Here is a 20,452-nt window from a genome sequence, read left to right on the forward strand (position 1 = left end):
TAAGGACAAGCCTGCCAATCAATGGTGGCCATGGATTTGTATAGATTCAAGTATAGCTTTAAGCTTTCTCATCAATAGATGAGACTAACTTATGCTGCCTCTGCATTTTCATTTTGGTGAACACCTGTTGCCAGAGGAACTCTTTCGCTGTGGTGCAAATGGGCAAGTTCCTTTAATTTGCCATCCACAAATAATTAAGTCGATAGAGCGAGTGTGAATTTACCTGTAATTAGAGTTCTTGGTTGCTTAAAAACCAGGATTTGTGTAAGTCTCTAATGGGATTAGTGTTGTGAGCTTCAGTGCACCGTAGTGCAATACGATGTGAGCTTTTGCAGCGTTTAATCTAGATAATCTAAAATATTATCCTGTTGGCGCTGGCCTCAAGCCTTCTGGAGTTTTATGAAAATGGCATTGTAAGTAACAACTCCCCCACCCAAAGAAGTTACCAGCCTGTTTGGGACTGACTGAGAAAATGCATTTGTATGCTGGGTGCTGGAGAGAGGACAGCTCACTCTGCTTCTGTCCTGTGTGTGGAGAAGAATCTACGGTATGTCACTTGCCTGGGTGACTCACTTGTCTGGGTATAATTTCATGCACCTGCCTGCTTCCAGTCCTTTCGTTGCCTATGGGTACCAGGCTAGTACTTAAATACAAGGGTGTCTTTAAAAGTAAGATCTTTGATGTTGCACCAGGTAACTGCAGAAACATATACTCACAGTATTTCCTGGTGGTTTATAGTTTAGTCTCCCATCAGGCAGACTTTGGCATGCACTGTGCTGGGGTGCTCCCCCCCCCAAAAAAAAACAACTTTAACAACAGAGTACATTTTAGTGTGCAAGAGCAGGGAGTTAGTTTTCTGTAAGTGGTGTAGAACTTCAAATATTTTGAACAGCCCGGTTAGCCAAATGACCTCTTCAGAGCCTCACTTTTTGCTGCAGCCAGGTCAAGCTATGTGGCTTCGATTCTCATAGCTGGTCAAGCTATGAGGCATCATTATTTCATTCTTTCGCTGGTCAGTAGTACACGTCCTTTGTGAGCGGATATGAGTTGTGCACCGGCTTTGGGTGGAGGAAATCTGGTGTTATCAGGGGGTAGGCAATAATGGAAGGTCAAGTATGTGTATTCCTAGTATTGTGAACAACCTGTTGTTGGAAGCTACTAAACAAACACACCTTGATGTGTGTATTAAGAGTTCATAGCGCAGATTCTGTTCAACACAAATATGGCTTAATCTTCAGCCTTTATGTAGGCGTCGTCTTTTTTAAAAAAAATTACTGGGTTCAATATGTAAAGTATGAAATAATCTGGCTTCTGTTTTTGCTTGTCTGAAGAAATGCCAGTCAAAAGCTGATTACTTGGAAATGGGATCACTATGATGGCAAATTCTCTTCATAGTATTTGAAGTGCAATATTTAAAGTTTGGGATATAATACCCGGTAAATAAGAGAACATTTCTACCAGCGTAGTTTCTCTGTCATGCAAGTTTGTAATCTTAGGTTGACAAATCCATCTGGTGAGGGTGTAACTATGATTTTGTGTTGCAATGGGAGAGAAGGCTTTGCAGAAACCTCCCATTAGTTGAAAGATTCTTGTGTGTATTACACTAGTAGAATTGACAAGGAAATCTGTATGGCAGAAGTTTTCAACCTTTTTGAATCCATGGCTTCCTTGGCCAACTACATTCTTTTTGTGGCACCCCCGTGGGGCTTAGAAGCCCAGTTATGTCACCCCTTATCTGCAGAGCTGGCAGCCTCTCACCCTTTTTTGAACACGCTACCTTGTGGAGATTCCTCCCAGAGGCACCATTCGCCTGCGGAGCTTATAGCCAGGGCTGCTGCAATAAACAGCTGTGCAAGCAGGCACCCCAGGTTGCCACGGTACAGGCAAGAAATTAGATATGCAAAAGGATGAGGTGCTTAGCTTTTTTAACTGTGAAGAAAAACAGGTTTGGAAGCAACAAAAGCTTTTTGTGAACTGTGTGTGTTTGTAGGTTTAGAAGTGCCCTATTCAAAGTTTTCCTCTTGGGTACATAATGCTCTTTATCTCTTAAGGGGTAGAAATTAAAACTTCTAAAAAATGGACCTTGAGATTCTCTGGGAATATGAATGAAAGCCTTAAATCCTCAGGGCAACATTACAAACAAGAAGGGAAAACTCATAATAACAATTCGTAATAAAAGGGTGTGGGGAACCATTAACTTGTAATCCTCTGCATGCTTATGCAAGACAAAGCCCCATTAAATTCAGTGGGATGTGCTTATGAATATGTACTCATAGGATCAGGTTCTGGGGTTAACATGTATACTATACTAACACTGCCTTTTAGTCATAAGGGTACTATCAGTAAGAGCTTAAACATTAGGTTTCTCCTCTAAATTCCCAGAAACGCAGAATGAAAATCCAAGACCAGAAGCTGTGCAGTCTCCAGAAGCTGACTGGACTGAACAACAGTCACCGTTTGAATATTATGACAGCAACTATTTGCAGCATGGCTAGTGTTTTGCCTGCTCACCAAGTAGGCATTTAGAATCTGAGGGCGCCTTCTAGGAATTTAAAGCACCCTTCCCACTATTATAAAATTGACTATGCCTCTTTCTATGATCAGCCTGGTCCTAGCAACACAATGGAAATGCAGATGAAAATAATTCCTTTAATGAAGGGTTTGGGGAAACTTCTAGGTATCTCTGTTAATTGTATTTGGATTTCTTTTATCTGCCTTAGCTCAAGACTGCTTTGCTATTCCAGACTGAGTTAAATGCAGCCTCGTATGCCACATGGAAAGCACACCCCTGTGTTAGTACTCCATGCCTTGCAGCAGCAGTTTCACTTAAACGGCTCTTAATGCCCCCCTGCCCTATCTGGTGCATATAGTAGTATCTGTATGTCAGTACAGTATTGTTCTCTCCCAGAATGTACAATGACATTGCAATACTGCATGCAGCCTATAGATGAGTGGCCTTCTGCCTACTCCAGGGGTCCCCAGACTTACCGGCGTTTGGGCCGGTTCCCACTGCGCCGATCGCGCGACGGGCCGGAGGACGGGGGAGCGCGCGCCTGTGCGGGCCAGCGGGCGGGGGACTGCGCGCCCGTGCGCATGCGCACCGGCGCTTACTGGTGCGGCGGCGCGCTTCCAGGGTGGAAAAAGCGCTGAAAATCCGTTGTGCGCATGCGTATGGGCCTCCCCCGACCTGGAAGTGCACCAGAAATGACCTCTTCCGGGTCGGAAGAGGCCCATACGCATGCGCACAAAGGATTTTCGGCACTTTTTTCCTGACCCGGAAGAGCACTGCCGTGCTGCGCGCCGTAAGAGAGGGCGGCGGGGGTCGTCGCGGGCCGGATTGGCAGGCCAATTGGGCCGCATCCAGCCCCCGGGCCGTAGTTTGGGGACCCCTGGCCTACTCAGTAGTAAATCCTATTGAAATAGAATCCTGGGCATGTGTACTTCAAAGCACTGTTAGAAACTGAGATATGAAAGCTAGGATCTCAATGGCACCGTAAACCTAGGTTAAGGCCGCAACAACAGAATGTGTAGGCATGATTTTCTTATAACAAGAATACAAAGCTGAAAATGAATGAACTGCAGCTAAAATATGTTCATTTTTCACATGGTCTAGTGCCAGGGGTCAGCAAACTTTTTCAGCAGGGGGCCGGTCCACTGTCCCTCACACCTTGTGGCCGGAATATATTTTGAGGAAAAAAATGAACGAATTCCTATGGCCCACAAATAACCCAGAGATGCATTTTAAATAAAAGCACACCTACTCATGTAAAAACACCAGGCAGGCCCCACAAATAACCCAGAGATGTGTTTTAAATAAAAGGGCACATTCTACTCATGTAAAAGCATGCTGATTCCCAGACCGTCCGCGGGCCGGATTTAGAAGGCGATTGGGCCGCATCCGGCCCCCAGGCCTTAGTTTGGGGACCTCTGGTCTAGTCCTTCACCTGCCCACCCCCTAATATTCTTAAGAGGGTCTCTTCTCCAGTCTTCAGAGAGTGGCTGGAAGTGGGGAGGCAGAAAAAGGTCCTCCTTTCCTTCCACTCTGCAGTTTTAATCTGAAATCTTAGGGCGCAGTACTGCGCCCAGAACTCAGAAGCTGATCGTGCTAAAGAAATTCCCTTTTGCAAAATGTGCCTAGAACAATGGGAGCTTCGAACACTGCTTCAAAGTAAGTGTTCAGTAGGATTGTAGCCCTTAATGTTATAATTGGTGTGTGGAGCGTGAACATGGGCTTTTGGTGGTTTGGGGGCAGCCTCAACATAGAAAATGGATTGTTCAAATTGACTTTCTGTTTAAATGTTTTCCAGCAGCAAATAAATAAATGTAGCTTATTTCAACAACGATGCATAAGTAACACAGAGGATAAATTGTGTAAACAGCCCATATGTTTCTGGTGGCACCTTCTCCTTTGATGGGAGGCTGCTTTCCATCTGTTTCCTTGTTCAATTTGGAGCAACTGGTTGGGGCAGGCATGTTCCTAACACCCCCTGTAGCACTTGTGTCAGTTCCAAAAATAGAAGCAGAGGAACTATTTTGGGAGCGTTGTTTCCCAAAGGAGGGAGATAGGGAAAGCGATTGGCCAGGAAGTGTTCTTCCCTTCCCCTTTTATCCTGGCTCATTCTATTCGGTAATTCTAATAATCAACCATAATAACATACTGTATACCTGCTGTGCGTAGATCCAGATTTGAGGAGGTGTTTGTAATAAGAAATACGTAATTCTACATTTGTGTGCTGTTCCTCTGAGTGTGAACGTAAGGCTTAATAATAGGCATGGGTAAACAATTCCATGGACAGTGAGGGTGGTGTTGGCAGTGCCGATTTTAAAAAGCAGAATAGTGAGTGGGCTGCACATCCTAGAACACAGATATCTGCTTGCTCTTTCTTCCTAACACAAAGTATCCCTGCTGCTTTGCCTCCACCAGCACCAGCATTGTGGAAACCTGTGCAGGTTATCATTAAGACAGAAGTTGCTATGGAGAAATAGGGCTAGGAGGTGATTGCTTTCACTGCTCTGTTTTCCATCTATGTCAGGAAATACCTGTATGCTTAGTACCGTGAATGTGCCTGGCACAAGAGGGTAACATTAATTAAAAAAGGACAAGTCTCTGTCCCAAGTTGCTTACAGTCTAAATTTTAATGAAGCTGAGCAGAGATGATAGAGAAAAAGAAACAATGGGTGAAAATATTCAGAACTTGCTGATACAGCTCTTGGAAAAGTGGTGGTGGTGGTGGTTTTTGCAACCAACTGGGGGTTGAGGTTAAGGGGTTAGGAGAATGCATGTTTGTGGCTGAGCTTACTGGTTCTAAATTCTGAACCACCATTGTAATAAACAATTCTGTGATTTTGGATGCTAAATATGCATGTCAGGCTCAGAGAGAGTGAGAGAGGGAAGTATGATTTTAACTGTCTTGATAAGGTTGCTTTGAAGAGGTAAGTAACCAGAATATGATTTGTGCTTTGCTGCTTATTATTCAGTTATATCCAAGAGAGGACCTTTAAACTTTCCGTGGGTCTCTTGCCCTGCTGGAATCCCTTTGCCCCCACCCCCTTCTGAAATGGCATCCTAGGCCACCTGAAACTTTGCTTAAAACATGCAAACAAAAGCTTTCAGATACATGGGCATGGATATCACTTTCCAATTAGCGCCACGCTTCTAACCTTAATGGCTTTGTTACCCTTCAAGTCCCACCTTTAGAAATACTTTAAGAATGCTCACATTCATTCTTCTTTTTGTCTCTCTTCTATTCCTGCCCCATCTCCAGCGTTCCCCTGGTTTGGCATGGATATTGGTGGGACGCTTGTGAAATTGGTCTACTTTGAACCAAAGGACATTACCGCCGAGGAGGAACAGGAGGAAGTGGAAAACCTGAAAAGCATCAGGAAGTACTTGACTTCCAATACAGCCTACGGTAAAACTGGGATTCGAGATGTCCACCTCGAACTGAAAAACTTGACTATGTGTGGGCGGAAAGGGAACCTTCATTTCATCCGTTTTCCAAGCTGTGCTATGCACAGGTTCATACAGATGGGTAGTGAAAAGAACTTCTCAAGCTTGCACACCACACTTTGTGCCACAGGAGGCGGAGCTTACAAGTTTGAAGAAGACTTTCGAACGGTATGTTTTGTTTGCACAATGTCTTGGTTTAAGGAGCTCTTTCCTACCCCTTTCCTGGTGCTGCCAGATCAAATACAGGGGGTGTGTTTGTGTCAGTCAGACCTTAGGACGTCATTGTTTATTTTTGTCACTCCAAGCCAGCAAACCTGCTTTTAAGCTTCAATAAGTGCTAACTGAGGAGAGTTAACTACAAGAGCTAACTACAGTCGGTGTCTGGGGGGGGGGAGGGAGAGAAAGGAGGCACAGGGGTCGCAATATTTGTTATGCTGTGTTAACACATACATCACACTAAGAATTTTCTCCTTATATCTATTATTTTTATCAGTATTAAGACTAAATGCAGGAGAGCACAGCTTCGACTTAGCATGCCACACAGGCTCAAACTGTATTGTAGTCAGTCTGTCAACAAAGCAAGTCCTGGTTTTTTGTTAGCAGGCATTGGTGTTCCATTGGGGTCAGGTTGGGCATGGAGGTTGTGTCTTTGTCTTCTTCTTCTTCTTCTTCTTCTTCTTCTTCTTCTTCTTCTTCGATCACTTGTAGCCGAGTAAGATTGTCTTCCATAAACACGGTTTTAACAATGGGTCCGTAAGTGACTGTGGAGGCCAATTCTGGATGCACACGTCCTTCCACAGAGGGGAGATTGGTTTCCAGGCGGGAGTTGATCATGGTGTGGATTTGCCTTCCTCTTAGCACGTTTCTCCCTTGCGTCCTGAGATCAAGTTTCTTCAAAGCCCATGACACCTTTGCTAAAGGCTGTTCTCATGATCAGGGAAGTGGCTGTAGTGTGCTTCTATCTGCAGCCTTCTACACAATCAGATTATGGAGAGTAACTCTATGCATTCTGCAGGTATTCCTCTCCCCTCCGCACCACCCCAGACATGTCCTCAAAATGTGGTTGGTGTATGTATGTAAAAGATGTGAGGGCAGGGTTGGTAGGTTACTACTGAATTAGAGGATTGCACATCCATGCTTTTTAAGGAAAACTGGCTGCTTGAGTGAGTTAAGAGAGAGCTCGGTGAACTGGTTTTCTGAATGACTTCAAGAAACCATACAGAACTGATGGCGCTACTGCTTTCTTTTCCTCCAAACATAGCTGCCTCCTCAGGTGATCCATAGTTGTAGAACTGTAGGCATGACTTTTAATTTAAAAGAAAGAATGAAAATGTTGCTGGACTGTAGGTTGACTTTTTAAAAAAGTTTCTGATTTAAATAGCTATATGGTGATCTCATATCAGGAGCTGAGGTATTTTCTAAAAGTTAGCAGGAGTTGCAGATCCATAAATTTTGCAGACCTTTCTTTTCTGGCTGCTTCCAAATCTTTGCCTGAAGTCAGGAAGTCCTCATTAAAAGTCCACCCTTTTAATGAGGGTGAAAGAGGAGAGCGCAAAATATGGTCTGAAGCTCAACATCAAAAAACCCAAGATCATGGCCACTGGTCCCATCACCTCCTGGCAAATAGAAGGGGAAGAAATGGAGGCAGTGAGAGATTTTACTTTCTTGGGCTCCTTGATCACTGCAGATGGTGACAGCAGTCACGAAATTAAAAGACGCCTGCTTCTTGGGAGAAAAGCAATAACAAACCTAGACAGCATCTTAAAAAGCAGAGACATCACCTTGCCGACAAAGGTCCGTATAGTTAAAGCTATGGTTTTCCCAGTAGTGATGTATGGAAGTGAGAGCTGGACCATAAAGAAGGCTGATCGCCGAAGAATTGATGCTTTTGAATTATGGTGCTGGAGGAGACTCTTGAGAGTCCCATGGACTGCAAGAAGATCAAACCTATCCATTCTTAAGGAAATCAGCCCTGAGTGCTCCCTGGAAGGACAGATTGTGAAGTTGAGGCTCCAATACTTTGGCCACCTCATGAGAAGAGAAGAATCCTTGGAAAAGACCCTGATGTTGGGAAAGATTGAGGGCACTAGGAGAAGGGGACGACAGAGGACAAGATGGTTGGACAGTGTTCTCGAAGCTACGAACATGAGTTTGACCAAACTGCGGGAGGCAGTGCAAGACAGGAGTGCCTGGCGTGCTATGGTCCATGGGGTCACGAAGAGTCGGACACAACTAAACAACAACAACAAGGAAGTCCTCTAAAAAGATGCCCAAACCCCCAATGTAATTTTTCTTTGAGTGATACCAGCTGTTTTCATAGGCACAGCAATGACTTACTTAGCCTGCTTTTCTTATATAAAAGTACGAGAGCAGCACTTGTTTTTCAAAATCACACAACCCCTGAACAGATTCCACTAAGAATTCAGGCAGGTCTGTGTCAACTTACAATCCTCAGAATGTTTACGGTGCTTGCTGCTGTCTTGAGGCAATGGGTGAGGCAAGGTAAGTAAGACGATACTCTTTTCTGTATTGCTTTCTGTGGGTGAGCATGTTGCTGAGGATTATGTAAGACATGCACACACATTCTTTTGTTTTTCACCTTACGGCACCTTAATTCTAGAAGAGAGGTGGGAACGATTATTCTCAGCCATCTTTTGAAATGTCAGTTAAAAACCCCACCCAACACAATTTTCAGAGCATGCATTATACACAAACAACTGATGTTCCACAGCTATGAGTTTCAGATTGTACGTATTTAACTAACAAATGGATCCCTCCAGGGAAGGGATGGTAACAGAGCTGTTTCAACACTGTAACAGAAGCAGCAGCTATTTCCAGTCCTGTGATGGAGTACAGTTTCAGTTATACACCCTTCATTCATTATACAAAACTCAATTATATTGCCTGTGTGGTTGTAGAGGGTTGACTAAGGAAACAGACCGGTTCTTGGTACACGTGTGTGTGTGTGTGTTTTGTTTTTGTTTTTCATGGTAAAAACTGGTCATCTTTCCCTACCACCCACAACTATAATGACTAATCAGAACTTCAGTGCAAAGTGAAAGGTGGGTTTTTAATTAGGCTTGTCATTTGTGTGGTGTGTTATATTCAACTGCACAAATTTTGTTCAACATGAGGGATTGGCAACCGTTGGCCAGGGAACTCAACCCCAGGGTGTGTAATTCAGTGGAGTCTTTGTTCTTCACTGTGTGAATCTCATGGCTGCAGATTTGGTACCTGAGTGAAGTAAGTGAAGATCAGCACCAGAGGTGTGCAAGGGGAGAGCATAGCCCCAGGCTGTTGGTATTCACACTGGAGCAGAGGTTTTCAACCTTTTTGAGCCCACGGCTCCCTTGGCCAACTGCATTCTTTCTAATAAAAAAAAATTCATTCCAGCAGCACCTTAGAGACCAACTAAGTTTGTCATTGGTATGAGCTTTTGTGTGTATGCACACGAAAGCTCATGCCAATGACAAACTTAGTTGGTCTCTAAGGTGCTGCTGGAAGGAATTTTTTTATTTTGTTTCAACTACGTCAGACCAACACGGCTACCTACCTGTAACTGCATTCTTTCTGCGGTTCCTCTGTGGGGAAACATGCTGCGAGCCTCAGAAACCTAGTTACGTCACCGTTTGCCTATAGAGCTGGCAGCTATATGGCACATGGTTCGAAAACCTCTGCACTAGAGAGAAGGCCTTTTTTTTCTGTGAAGCAGTGGACAAAGACCATGTTGCCTGTCCCTCAAATTTGAAAGGTCGCTTTTGTTTTCAAGTTGCTGTTAGGCTGGACTTTGCTGCATAGCTGGATTAGAATCATAGAATCAGAGATTTGGAAGTGACCACAAGGGCCATCCAGTCCAACCCCCTGCCAAGCAGGCTTTATAATTGCGCTTTAAAGCTGCCAACATAAAACCCAGCAACTATGGTCTGTGAGTATCGCAGTGTCTTCAAGGAGAGAGAAAAAACCCAAACCTTGAAATGCACAACATGGCTTGACCTTGTGCTTGTTTTCAAGCTGATGGCCAACCTGCTTGCTTGATTATGAACTTCCTGTGCAAATAGTTCTTTATTACTTTAGTGATGACCCGTTGTGCAACTCAAACAGTACAAAGTACTTCAGCAGGGCCTTTTGACTCTTCCACTAGGTTTCTTAACACTGAGTGTTCATTTATTAACTTCTCTTCCAGATTGCTGACCTCCAGCTTCATAAGCTAGATGAGTTGGACTGCTTGATCCAGGGCCTGCTCTATGTGGATTCTGTCGGTTTCAACGGCCACCCGGAGTGCTATTATTTCGAAAACCCCGCAGATCCTGAACGGTGTCAGAAAAAGCCTTACTGCCTTGATAATCCTTTTCCTATGTTGCTGGTTAACATAGGCTCTGGGGTCAGCATCTTAACTGTGTATTCCAAGGACAACTATAAGAGAGTTACGGGGACCAGGTGAATATACTGTCTGCAGGAAACAGCTCCTGATGAAAGAAAACACCAACCTGTCTAGATTCTGAATTACTTTATTATTTTTACAGAGGGCCTCCTGAAGTAAGGTTAATGCTATCTAAACCTCCTCCAGCATATGTGAGGCAGAAAAATAAATAAAATGCCCCTGAGCTGAGGCTTCAGAGCTAAGAGACACCATGACGCAGCTTGTGATTTGAACCCACCTTCTTCCTCAGAGCTACTGAACCGCACTGAATGGATCTGAGACAAAAGCAGACTTCCCCTCTTAATTCCACAGGACTGTTAGCCAACATGTTTGAGCAGAATGTTCTTAAGAGACCTGCAACTTTTTGCAGATGTGATATCAACAACTTCTTGCTTTAAGCTTAGCTAGAAAATCAGATGCTTGAAAAGTACTGTCCTCAAATGGGGTGTCTACACAGGCATTTTCTTCTAGAAATCAAGTACTACTGTCTTTCTTCCTGCAAGTATGACAATAGATTCATTCACACAGAACGATAAGGCTTATCAGGATTTGAAAGGATGCTGGTGTCAACTGCTTGATCCTCCCTGCTTCCCTCCTCCCCTGATACCAGCAATAAGCTGTGAAACATGGCTTGTCATTATGTCCAAATCAGGGACTTGTGGTTTGTTTCTCCTTAAATCGCAGTTGCTTGCCAACATGAAGCTGTGACTTCTCATTGGCTTTCTGATCGTGTTTTTTGGGGGGGGCCAGTGGGAGACACAATCCCAGATTCAGACATGGTGACAAACCAAGGTTTTATTGCTTGTTACTCCTGCTCTGACCAGAGGAGCCATGTCTGATTAAGTTTGAACAGACCACAGTCTTCACATTACAACCAGATGCATCATACCTTAAGCTATCAAGATACAGTTCCTCCACCACGCTTTAACCAGTGCATAGTAGCGAAGTTTCAATTTGAGGGGCTTTCTTGGAGAAAGGAATTTGAAGCTTGCCCAGAGAACAGGCTGTTTAGGAATCCAGACAGTTGTTACTAACAATTACCATTTATTAAACTTATTAGTTGCTTTAAAAACAAACAAACAAAAGTAACTCGCAGTGACTTGCAACAATAAACAAATAAGATACACATACATCAAAACCAGCATAAAACAAAACAGAGGAAAATCTGCAAGTTGGCTGATATGATTCTTCTCTTCCTCCTAGTCTCGGTGGTGGTACATTCCTGGGCCTGTGTTGTTTGCTGACTGGCTGTGAGACTTTTGAAGAAGCGCTGGAAATGGCAGCTAAAGGGGACAGCACCAATGTTGATAAGCTGGTGAAGGATATTTATGGAGGAGACTATGAACGGTTTGGTCTTCAGGGATCTGCCGTAGCATCAAGGTACATATCAACTGGTCACATACAAATGAGTTATTGCAGATTATGGGAGATTAGATCAGGGTTTCGTAAACTTGGCTCTCCAGCTGTTTTTGGACTGCAACTCCCATCAGCCCTGACCACTGGTTCTGCTAGCTAGGGATGATGGGAGTTGTAGTCCAAAAACAGCTGGAGAGAGAGCCACGTTTGGGAAACCTGGATTTAGATATTGAGAGCCTAACATGTTGCATGCAACCAAACCCAAGTAGGTAGCTATTTTGTTCTTCAGGAAAAGCTGCTTCAGGAGGGGGATTGGAGTAGAGAAGTGTGTGTGTTGCTTTCCTGTAACAAATTGTCTCTGCTAAGCTTTTTTCCTGCACATTTGAAATACCACAAAGGTGGGCGGAGGGCAGATCACTGGGGGTTAATTTGGAGTGGATAAGAAGTTTTGTGGGAAAGGTTTTGTATGCGTTCTGCATCAAATTGGACCCTCCCAAAACAGTTTTCCTGAAAATAAAGTTTGGTTGCCTGTGTTTGTATTTAAATTTATAGCTGGGCCTCCATGTGTAATGCTTATGTGGGTATAATTAATTATGTGTACTGCTTAGGACCCTAGTTTGATTAATTTCACCTCACTTGTATCATACCGCTTTGCTTTCAGGGTGCGTTGCTTGTACATTAATCTTGCCTTGTAAGGAATTTTCCCCTTCCTCAATATCCAACAGCTTCTCTTTGTATTTCATACCAAAATTAATAGCCTTTAAAGCAGGGGTGGCAAACTTCCACCTGCACACCTGCCTCCATGTGTGATGACAGGTGTGGCGCAGGTAGAGAGGCGGTTCGATTGGCTGTTTGATTGAGTTCCCCATGGGGAAATTGATCGTGCAGTGGATCATTGCAGAAAACAGGGTTGAACTTACCGTCTGTCAGCTGAGAGGTGACGAGTTCAGCCCTACTGAATTGGCCACGTGACTTGAGTTCTTCACGTGGAATGCGCTCACGCACTGATCCCTGCAGAAAGCACCTTTGTCAGCCGTTTGCTGAGTGTAGGGCTGTCAGAGGCCCTTGCACCTTCTCAAGTACCTGACAATCAGGCAATTGGGAAGCGCTGCACAAGTGACATCGTCAGGTGAGCAGGACAACCCATGCCAGCCATATGATGTAAAGTTGTCTGCTTACCTGTCAAAGTTGGCCCGCAGACGTTGCAAGACTGTTGTTTAGGAGATCTGCTTACTAGTCCCATCCACAATGGGACGTGGGTGGCACTGTGGATTAAACCACAGAGCCTAGGGCTTGCCGATCAGAAGGTCGGCAGTTCGAATCCCTGTGACGGGGTGAGCTCCCGTTGCTTGGTCCCAGCTCCTGCCAACCTAGCAGTTCAAAAGCACGTCAAAATGCAAGTAGATAAATAGGAACCGCTACAGCGGGAAGGTAAACGGCGTTTCCATGTGCTGCTCTGGTTTGCCAGAAGCGGCTTTGTCATGCTGGCCACATAACCTGGAAGCTATACGCCGGCTCCCTCGGCCAATAACGCGAGATGAGCGCCGCAACCCCAGAGTTGGTCACGACTGGACCTAATGGTCAGGGGTCCCTTTACCTTTAAGTATCCACAATGTTAAAAAAAATGGTAAAAGATTTCAATATGAAATGCAGCAATTTTGTAAAAAGGTGGTGCTAGCTCACTAAAGTTAGTTGACATTCTTTGTGTCTGTGTGCGTGTCTTGCATCCTGCAATGGTGACGCCTGTTTGTCCTGGGCAAACTACTGAAAAACGTATTTTTTAGAAGCCTTGGCCTTTCTGAAAAATGTAAGAAAGATCATATCCTCTAGTATTATCACACAGCTTCGGCAACATGATGAGCAAAGAAAAGCGAGATTCCATCAGTAAAGAGGACCTAGCAAGAGCGACCTTAGTTACCATCACCAATAACATCGGCTCCATCGCTCGGATGTGTGCTCTGAATGAGGTAAGAACATGCTGATTAGCAAGCTTTTGAAAGCTGCTGTTGTGCTCCTGCATTACTTTGATCTCTGGTTTTGCATTAGTTAAATACCGAAGAACATTTTTTTACAGTGCACACCATGCTGTCATGTGAAACTTTGACAGAACGATCCACAGGGTTTTCTTTTCAATGGCTAAAACGAACAGAAGCACAGTGCCTCTTCATTCATACACAGTGCTTGATGTCTCCTGGCGTATTCTTATAGTTGAGCACCAGCAATGGAATCCCACCTCTGTGCAAAGCCTGCTTCTCAGCTTTGTCCTCTTAGACCACCAATATTAACAGTGTAACCATGGGAACTGATGTGGTGGTGAGTGAGGCTGCGTAGTGAATACTGCTTTGTCCGCTGATAGGTCCTTTGCGTGGAATTCTTCCTGAATGCTTGCTGTCAAATTGGTTGTCATTCATTCAAGCATCCTGGATTTTTTATTTTTTATTTAGTTTGGCTACCCTCTGGAGAATCCTGTAGTGTCCAGAAACATCTCTCCATTCTTTTTAAGGTCAACCCACAAGAGCTTCTAGTCATATTCATATGCCTGATGGAACCTGGTTTGATAGTGGTGTTGACTATGGCATGGCACCTTTGAAGGTGTGCATTTGTTAACTTGACACCTGCAAGTTGGCGGCAGAGCTAGGAAGAGCATCACTGTTCAGCATCTGTAGTTGTGAAGCCAATACCTCTTACCAAGGGCATCCTTCAGCCAATGAATCAGCAGCTGCTCCAGTGTTTACTTTACAGTGTTTACAGTGTTGTTTCTACTAGACTTATGAGTCTGCGGGCAGGGGCAGTCTTATCTATCTATAGTTAACATTTTAGGTAAGCTCCATATTTTACCTCCTGTTCATTTAATTGGCTGTGTCACTTGTTGAGGCAGGTAAACTCACAACAGCGGATTACTCGGTTGCACATAATAAATTATTATTATTAATTATTATTATTATTATTTATACCCCACCCATCTGACTGGGTTACCCCAGCCACTCTGGGCTGCCTCCGGCATATACAAAAACATAATAAAACATTAAACAATAAAACTTCCCAATACAGGGCTGCCTTCAGATCTTTTCTAAAGGTTGTATAGTTACAGTGGTACCTCGCAAGACGAATGCCTCGCACAATGAAAAACTCGCAAGACAAAATCGTTTTGCGTTGCGCGAGGGACTCGCAAGACAACAAGGTTTTCTATGACCGCCACTTCGTCTTGTGAAGCGGGGCTATAGAATGTAGCGCGGGAAGGCAGCAAAGGAAGATCAGCTGTCAGCGCGGGAAGCTGACAGCTGATCTTCCTTTGCCTTCTTCCCGCGCTACAGCTGCTTCCCCGGGGCTTGCCAAGCAGGCGGCGACAAGCCCCAGTAAGCAGCTTTTTTGCCCATAGGAACGCATTAATTTTCAGTGCATTCCTATGGGAAACCGCGATTCGCAAGACGAATTTTTCGTAAAACGAATTGACCCGTGGAACGAATTAAGTTCGTCTTGCGAGGTACCACTTTACTTATCTCCTTGACATCTGATGTGAAGGCGTTCCATAGGGCGGGTGCCACTACTGAGAAGGCCCTCTGCCTGGTGCCCTGTAGCTTCGCTTCTTGCAGTAAGGGAGAGAGAGAGGAAGGAAAAGACACAGGCTCACTGTTTTGACAACAGCCACGTGTCTGCCATAACTTTGGGGCATTTGGTGGAGTTGCAGAAGTCTAATATAACAAACCCAGCAAATCCAGTACATATGAATCAATTTGTTAATTGCTTCAGTGTTGGCGACTGAGAACGTCTTTCAATATTCGTGAATGATAAGAAACAAACCTATCGTGTAGAAGTATTGTTAGAAGCTTCTCGGGGAAACAAGTAGTCTTTCTCTTTGCTTTCAGCTTCTTTACAGTGTTGCCTTGTGGCATGGAGTTCAAGCAGCATTGTACAGGGCTATCAAAGCATAGAGAGTTAGCTGCAGTGAGCAACACAGGGTACATTTAAAATGAAGAGACTGATCGCCACTTGTAGCCTGACATATTTGGTTTTGAAAAAGGATGATGGTGATTTGCTTGTGAAAAGCATGAATATAACGAAGGAACTTGTGATACGATACGAATATGAATAGATGGGATTGCACAGATTCAGATAAACTGTTTCTATGAAATTGCTCTTATTTTGCTATGTTATGAAATTGTTGCTATGTTATTGTTTTACTATGTTATTATGAAACTGTTTTTGTGGTGATTGTTTGAAATGCACCCGTTGCTTTGTTGTAAGCCACTTTGAGCATGATATGTGTGCGGAAAAGCGGCATACAAATAAAGAAATGAGTTAATGAATTATATTTGACGAGGGGGTGTGTGGAGGATTTCAGGCTTCTGTGATTGGACCTGCATCCCATTGGTCTTCTGAACCCAGCAATATTTTTTTGCAAAGGTCTGGAGTTTGGTAATCTATGGCTCATTTTGTATGTTCTTCCAAACCATTATTGCCACCTTAACAGAAATTTGAACATGGGAAAGCTTGCCTAATACAAAGCCAAACTTCTGTGCCTCTGTTAGGTGGAAGGCAAGTAGCAAATTGTTCTTTCCTCCCTAAGCGGGTGGCGCTGTGGGTTAAACCACAGAGTCTAGGGCTTGCCAATCAGAAGGTCGGCGGTTCGAATCCCCGCGACGGGGTGAGCTCCCATTGCTTGGGCCCTGCTCCTGCCAACCTAGCAGTTTGAAAGCACGTCAAAGTGCAAGTAGAAAAATAGGTACCGCTCCAGCGGGAAGGTAAACGGTGTTTCCATGTGCTGCTCTGGTTCACCAGAAGCGGCTTAGTCATGCTGGCCACATGACCTGGAAGCTGTACGCTGGCTCCTTCGGCCAGTAAAGCGAGATGAGTGCCGCAAACCCCAGAGTCGGTCACGACTGGACCTAATGGTCAGGGGTCCCTTTACCTTTACCCTAAGCTCCCCATTTTTTCTTAAGACCATGGTTGAGCCATGTACATTTTTACACAGTAAGACATTAAGTAAATGCATTGTGTTATAGAGTAAATGTTATATTAAGTAAATGCATTGTGTTATAGAATTCCTAAGTAATCTTAAAACTGAAGTCTCCATGTTTCTATAAACATTTAGGATTTTTGTTTGTTGTTTGTTTGTTTTTTAGAAATCATTTCTAGAAGCTTAATTAGTAAAGGGCATGGACTGTGTCCCAGGAAAGGTTTCGCTCAAAACAAGATGGGTGGCATCTAAGCGGCCATCACTTAGCTTCAGATTTGGGGATGGAAGCAGCACTAGCCCACTTAACAGGGTACTCGTAAAGATAAAAATGTTCTGTGGGGGCTTCAAAGAGAAGTTCAAAAAAGGACCATAAAAATGCCAAACATAAGTATTTTCTGATTTTACTGATTGAAATGTAGGAAAAGCACTGAGTTGTCAGGAGAGGCAGACCAGATGTGCTTGATTAACACTAGTCCTTATCACATTAGCACCTTAAAGATTTCCAAGCAAAAAATAACTTGCAGTGATTCATAAGAAGAGGCTGGTGCTTATTTAGTCACCCAAGCCCCCAAGGGTGTTAATTGGACTGTCAGTTTGGGACTGAAACTGTGCTATTGGGATAACACTTTGACCACCCTAAGTAATATGAACTTGAACAATTTTTGCTATCCTGTTCTTTCCAAAGCAGATCGGTCATGCTAAATACTGATGGATGCGTGTATAGGATTAGAGCCTAGAGTGTCTCTCCCTTGCTGTGCTCTTCCTTAGTTTGTTCATCCACCACAGAATATGTATCACAATATGTATGGGTGGGAGAGAAGATGGGCTAGTATAGGTTTTTGGTGGCTATCTGGAGGACGTTGGGTAGGTTGTGTTATCAAGGGGGCTGCTTTACTTACAAAAGGTACTTGCTAAGTGAAAATCGTCCACAACCTCCCTAGGGGGTCCATCCCGCTGTCAAACAACTCTAATGGTCTTAATAGTACTACAGTCAAACCTCGGTTGTTCAATGTAATCTGTTCCGGAAGTCTGTTCAGATTCTGAAACGTTCGACAACTGAATCACGACTTCCGATTGGTTGCAGGAACTTCCTGCACTCAGCGGAAGCCTTGTCGGATGTCTGACTTCCGAAAAACGTTCGAAAACCAGAGCATTTACTTCTGGGTTTTCGGTGTTCAGGCGCTGAATCGTTCGAAAATGGAGCCATTCGGGAACAAGGTTTAACTGTACAGAAACATCATAACATTGCCCTCAAAAATAGCATTCTAGTTTAAGGAGAAATGTTCCCCCGGTGTACGATCCCATGTAAATAAGGTAATATAGTTTTGGTTGTCCTTCAGGTGCTTTACCATTAGGAGACATCTGATGAACATTGAATGAATGTCGTAGCTGTGAATTCCATAAGTTTTAAGCTAAATATGGCATCCTGTTGAATGTATATATTTTCCTAATTTTTGCTTAAATTTTGTAGAACATTGAGAGGGTGGTGTTTGTCGGAAACTTCCTGAGAATCAACACGGTCGCTATGAAGGTACTTGCATATGCCATGGACTACTGGTCAAAGGGACAACTCAAAGCTCTCTTTTTGGAACACGAGGTAAAGACTGTTCAAAAGAAATATGTATATATATTTAACTTGGTTGATCTGCTAGTGAAGTCATGGTTTTGAGTTGTGATTGGATTTTCTCCAGTTCCCGAAATGTAAAAAGAAAGACCCATTCAAATATAGAGGTGATATCTGCCATTGTAGTTTCTGTGCAGCCAGCCAATGACGATGGGAAAGAAACACTTTTAATTTGGGATAATTGATGGGTCTTAACACAACTGTGCAGGGGCGGGGAAAGACTGTGAACCGTAGAAGTCTAATACTTAATTAGTATTGAAGCAATGGAATGCAAAAATAAAATCTTTTGTGTTATAGAGTCGAATAGGAGTTTTTGTAAATATTAGTTTTCATGAACGCAGGTGCTTGGTAGCGATAGATCTGGGGAGTTTCTGGCTACATTTGCATGTTGCACTATGCTATTGTTTACCTGGACATGAACAAGTTTCACGGGGTTTGGGGCTTGCATGCTTCCTTCTCCCATCTCCTCCTGATAGGTGGCTTTCATTTCTTTATTGCAAACTTTTATAATCCACCCTTTGTCCAAAAATGAATTTCAGGGTGGTATACAAATAAATTTAAAATTGCAAATGTGCTGTCAAACCAACACTACAATGAAATTACGAGGAATAAAACCATTCAACCAGCTAAAACATGCAAGATTTAAAATGCCAAATAAAACAAAAACAGAAAAGACAAATAAAAAAACCCGGCTCTGAATAAAATACAGTTCCTGCATCGGAGGCACTTCTTCCTCGGAACGGCAATCCACAATCTTTTGTACATTCATGATGTATTCCTTAAACTTGGGACACATATGAGTAGGTTTACATTAACCACAGTTTGCTGTAGTGCCCAGGATTAATCTTTGCAGTGGTTAGTTTAAACAACCCAGCAAGTCAACATCATACTGGGCTTGTTTAAACTAATGGTGGTTAAGATTAACCACAGAGTCTCAACTAAGAAGGCAGCTTCTAAATGCCTCTTAGACAGGTGGGAGGGGAAAGGGCAAGCCCAAGGCTTGCTGAAGCTCATTCTTGCTCTTTGATTTTGCGCTAAATTATGGTTTAGCATGACATGTAAACACAGCGCGTGCTCTCTCTGTGTGTCTTTCTCTCTCTGTGTGTGTTTGTGTGTGACATGCACACACTCTAGGAAAGAGTGCCACTTGAAGGCTGTTTTAATTCATTCAGAGGGGATGCTGTCTTCACAGTGTGAACCATTTGCATGCAGCAGCTTCTTCCTCCCCACATACCCTTTCTGGCTCTTTCCAACATTGTGGAGAAAGCTGCTTTACTCACATGGTGAAATGGTGCAAACAATACAGCACATAGTGATGGTTCTCACGCTGTGTTAAAGTAGCTTCCAAATGGCACTTGTAATGCAGAAGAAGCTGAGCCATGTTTTTTCTCTCCATTTAACCAATTGAGAGTAGAATGATAAAGCTACTGTATAAGAAACTGTGAAATCTCCCTTAGGGCCTATTTCCATACCACAGCATTCTGGCAAGCTTAAATATCCTTGTGACTATTACAGTACACTTATAGAAGTATCTGTCCTCTTCCTCAAGTGTAGGGACTTGTACAGCAACCCAGCGCCTTACTTACAGCTCAGTGCAAGTAAAATACAGGCAAGGAAATTAAGGAAATTACCTGCTTATGTTACGACTAGTGCCATTCAGCCCGTTTAATAAACGGGCGCTAGAACATTCGGCCTTTTTTGGTGGCAGCGGCGCGTGGGAGGCTTTTATTCCTTGTCTAATTGATTGTTCCTTCCCCCCTCCCTTTGATCCTTAATTTATCCCTAATTCCCCCCCCCCATTCCCAAACCCCAAGCCAAAGTCTTTACCTTTACAGCCCGGGCTCGGCTGGGGGTGCGGGGGGTATTTCTTCCTTTACCCCCTCCGAACCTTGTGTTTGGAGTGCGGATCCCTCCCCACCCTGTTTTCGCGCACTTTTTGTGCCTGCCGTTTGGTTCCTAATTTTTCCCCGTCAATAGCGCTGCTGCTGCCAGGGCCCAGTGGCCGAATTCTGGCTCCTGGACGGCCCAGGCGGCTGCTCCGGGGTGTACGTCCAGGTTTTTTTGGGGGGGTGGGGGTGGCTCCCGCTACTTTTGTTGGCCTCCGCGGCTGTTTTTCAGTCACCTGCTGCGTCCGGGAGGGAGCTT

At 43.9% G+C, this 20,452-nt stretch overlaps 1 protein-coding gene across 8 annotated transcripts in view; it reads left to right on the forward strand.

Annotated features, from left to right (window-relative positions):
• Positions 1-20,452, forward strand: part of PANK1 (pantothenate kinase 1) — a 35,323-nt gene that overhangs the window by 10,666 nt on the left and 4,205 nt on the right. For 3 of the 8 annotated variants that reach the window (XM_035137729.2, XM_035137730.2, XM_035137734.2), the window contains exons 2-6: positions 5,766-6,118; positions 10,134-10,387; positions 11,574-11,750; positions 13,570-13,693; positions 18,155-18,280. In XM_035137729.2, coding sequence (XP_034993620.1) covers positions 5,766-6,118; positions 10,134-10,387; positions 11,574-11,750; positions 13,570-13,693; positions 18,155-18,280 — 1,034 coding nt within the window. Of the gene's footprint in view, positions 1-5; positions 2,515-5,765; positions 6,119-10,133; positions 10,388-11,573; positions 11,751-13,556; positions 13,694-18,154; positions 18,281-20,452 lie in introns of those variants that run through there. The other 5 variants (XM_060274870.1, XM_035137732.2, XM_035137733.2 and 2 more) reach the window with 5 other exon arrangements.

The sequence above is a fragment of the Zootoca vivipara genome, chromosome 5 (genome assembly GCF_963506605.1).
Source record: "Zootoca vivipara chromosome 5, rZooViv1.1, whole genome shotgun sequence".
NCBI lineage: Eukaryota > Metazoa > Chordata > Lepidosauria > Squamata > Lacertidae > Zootoca > Zootoca vivipara.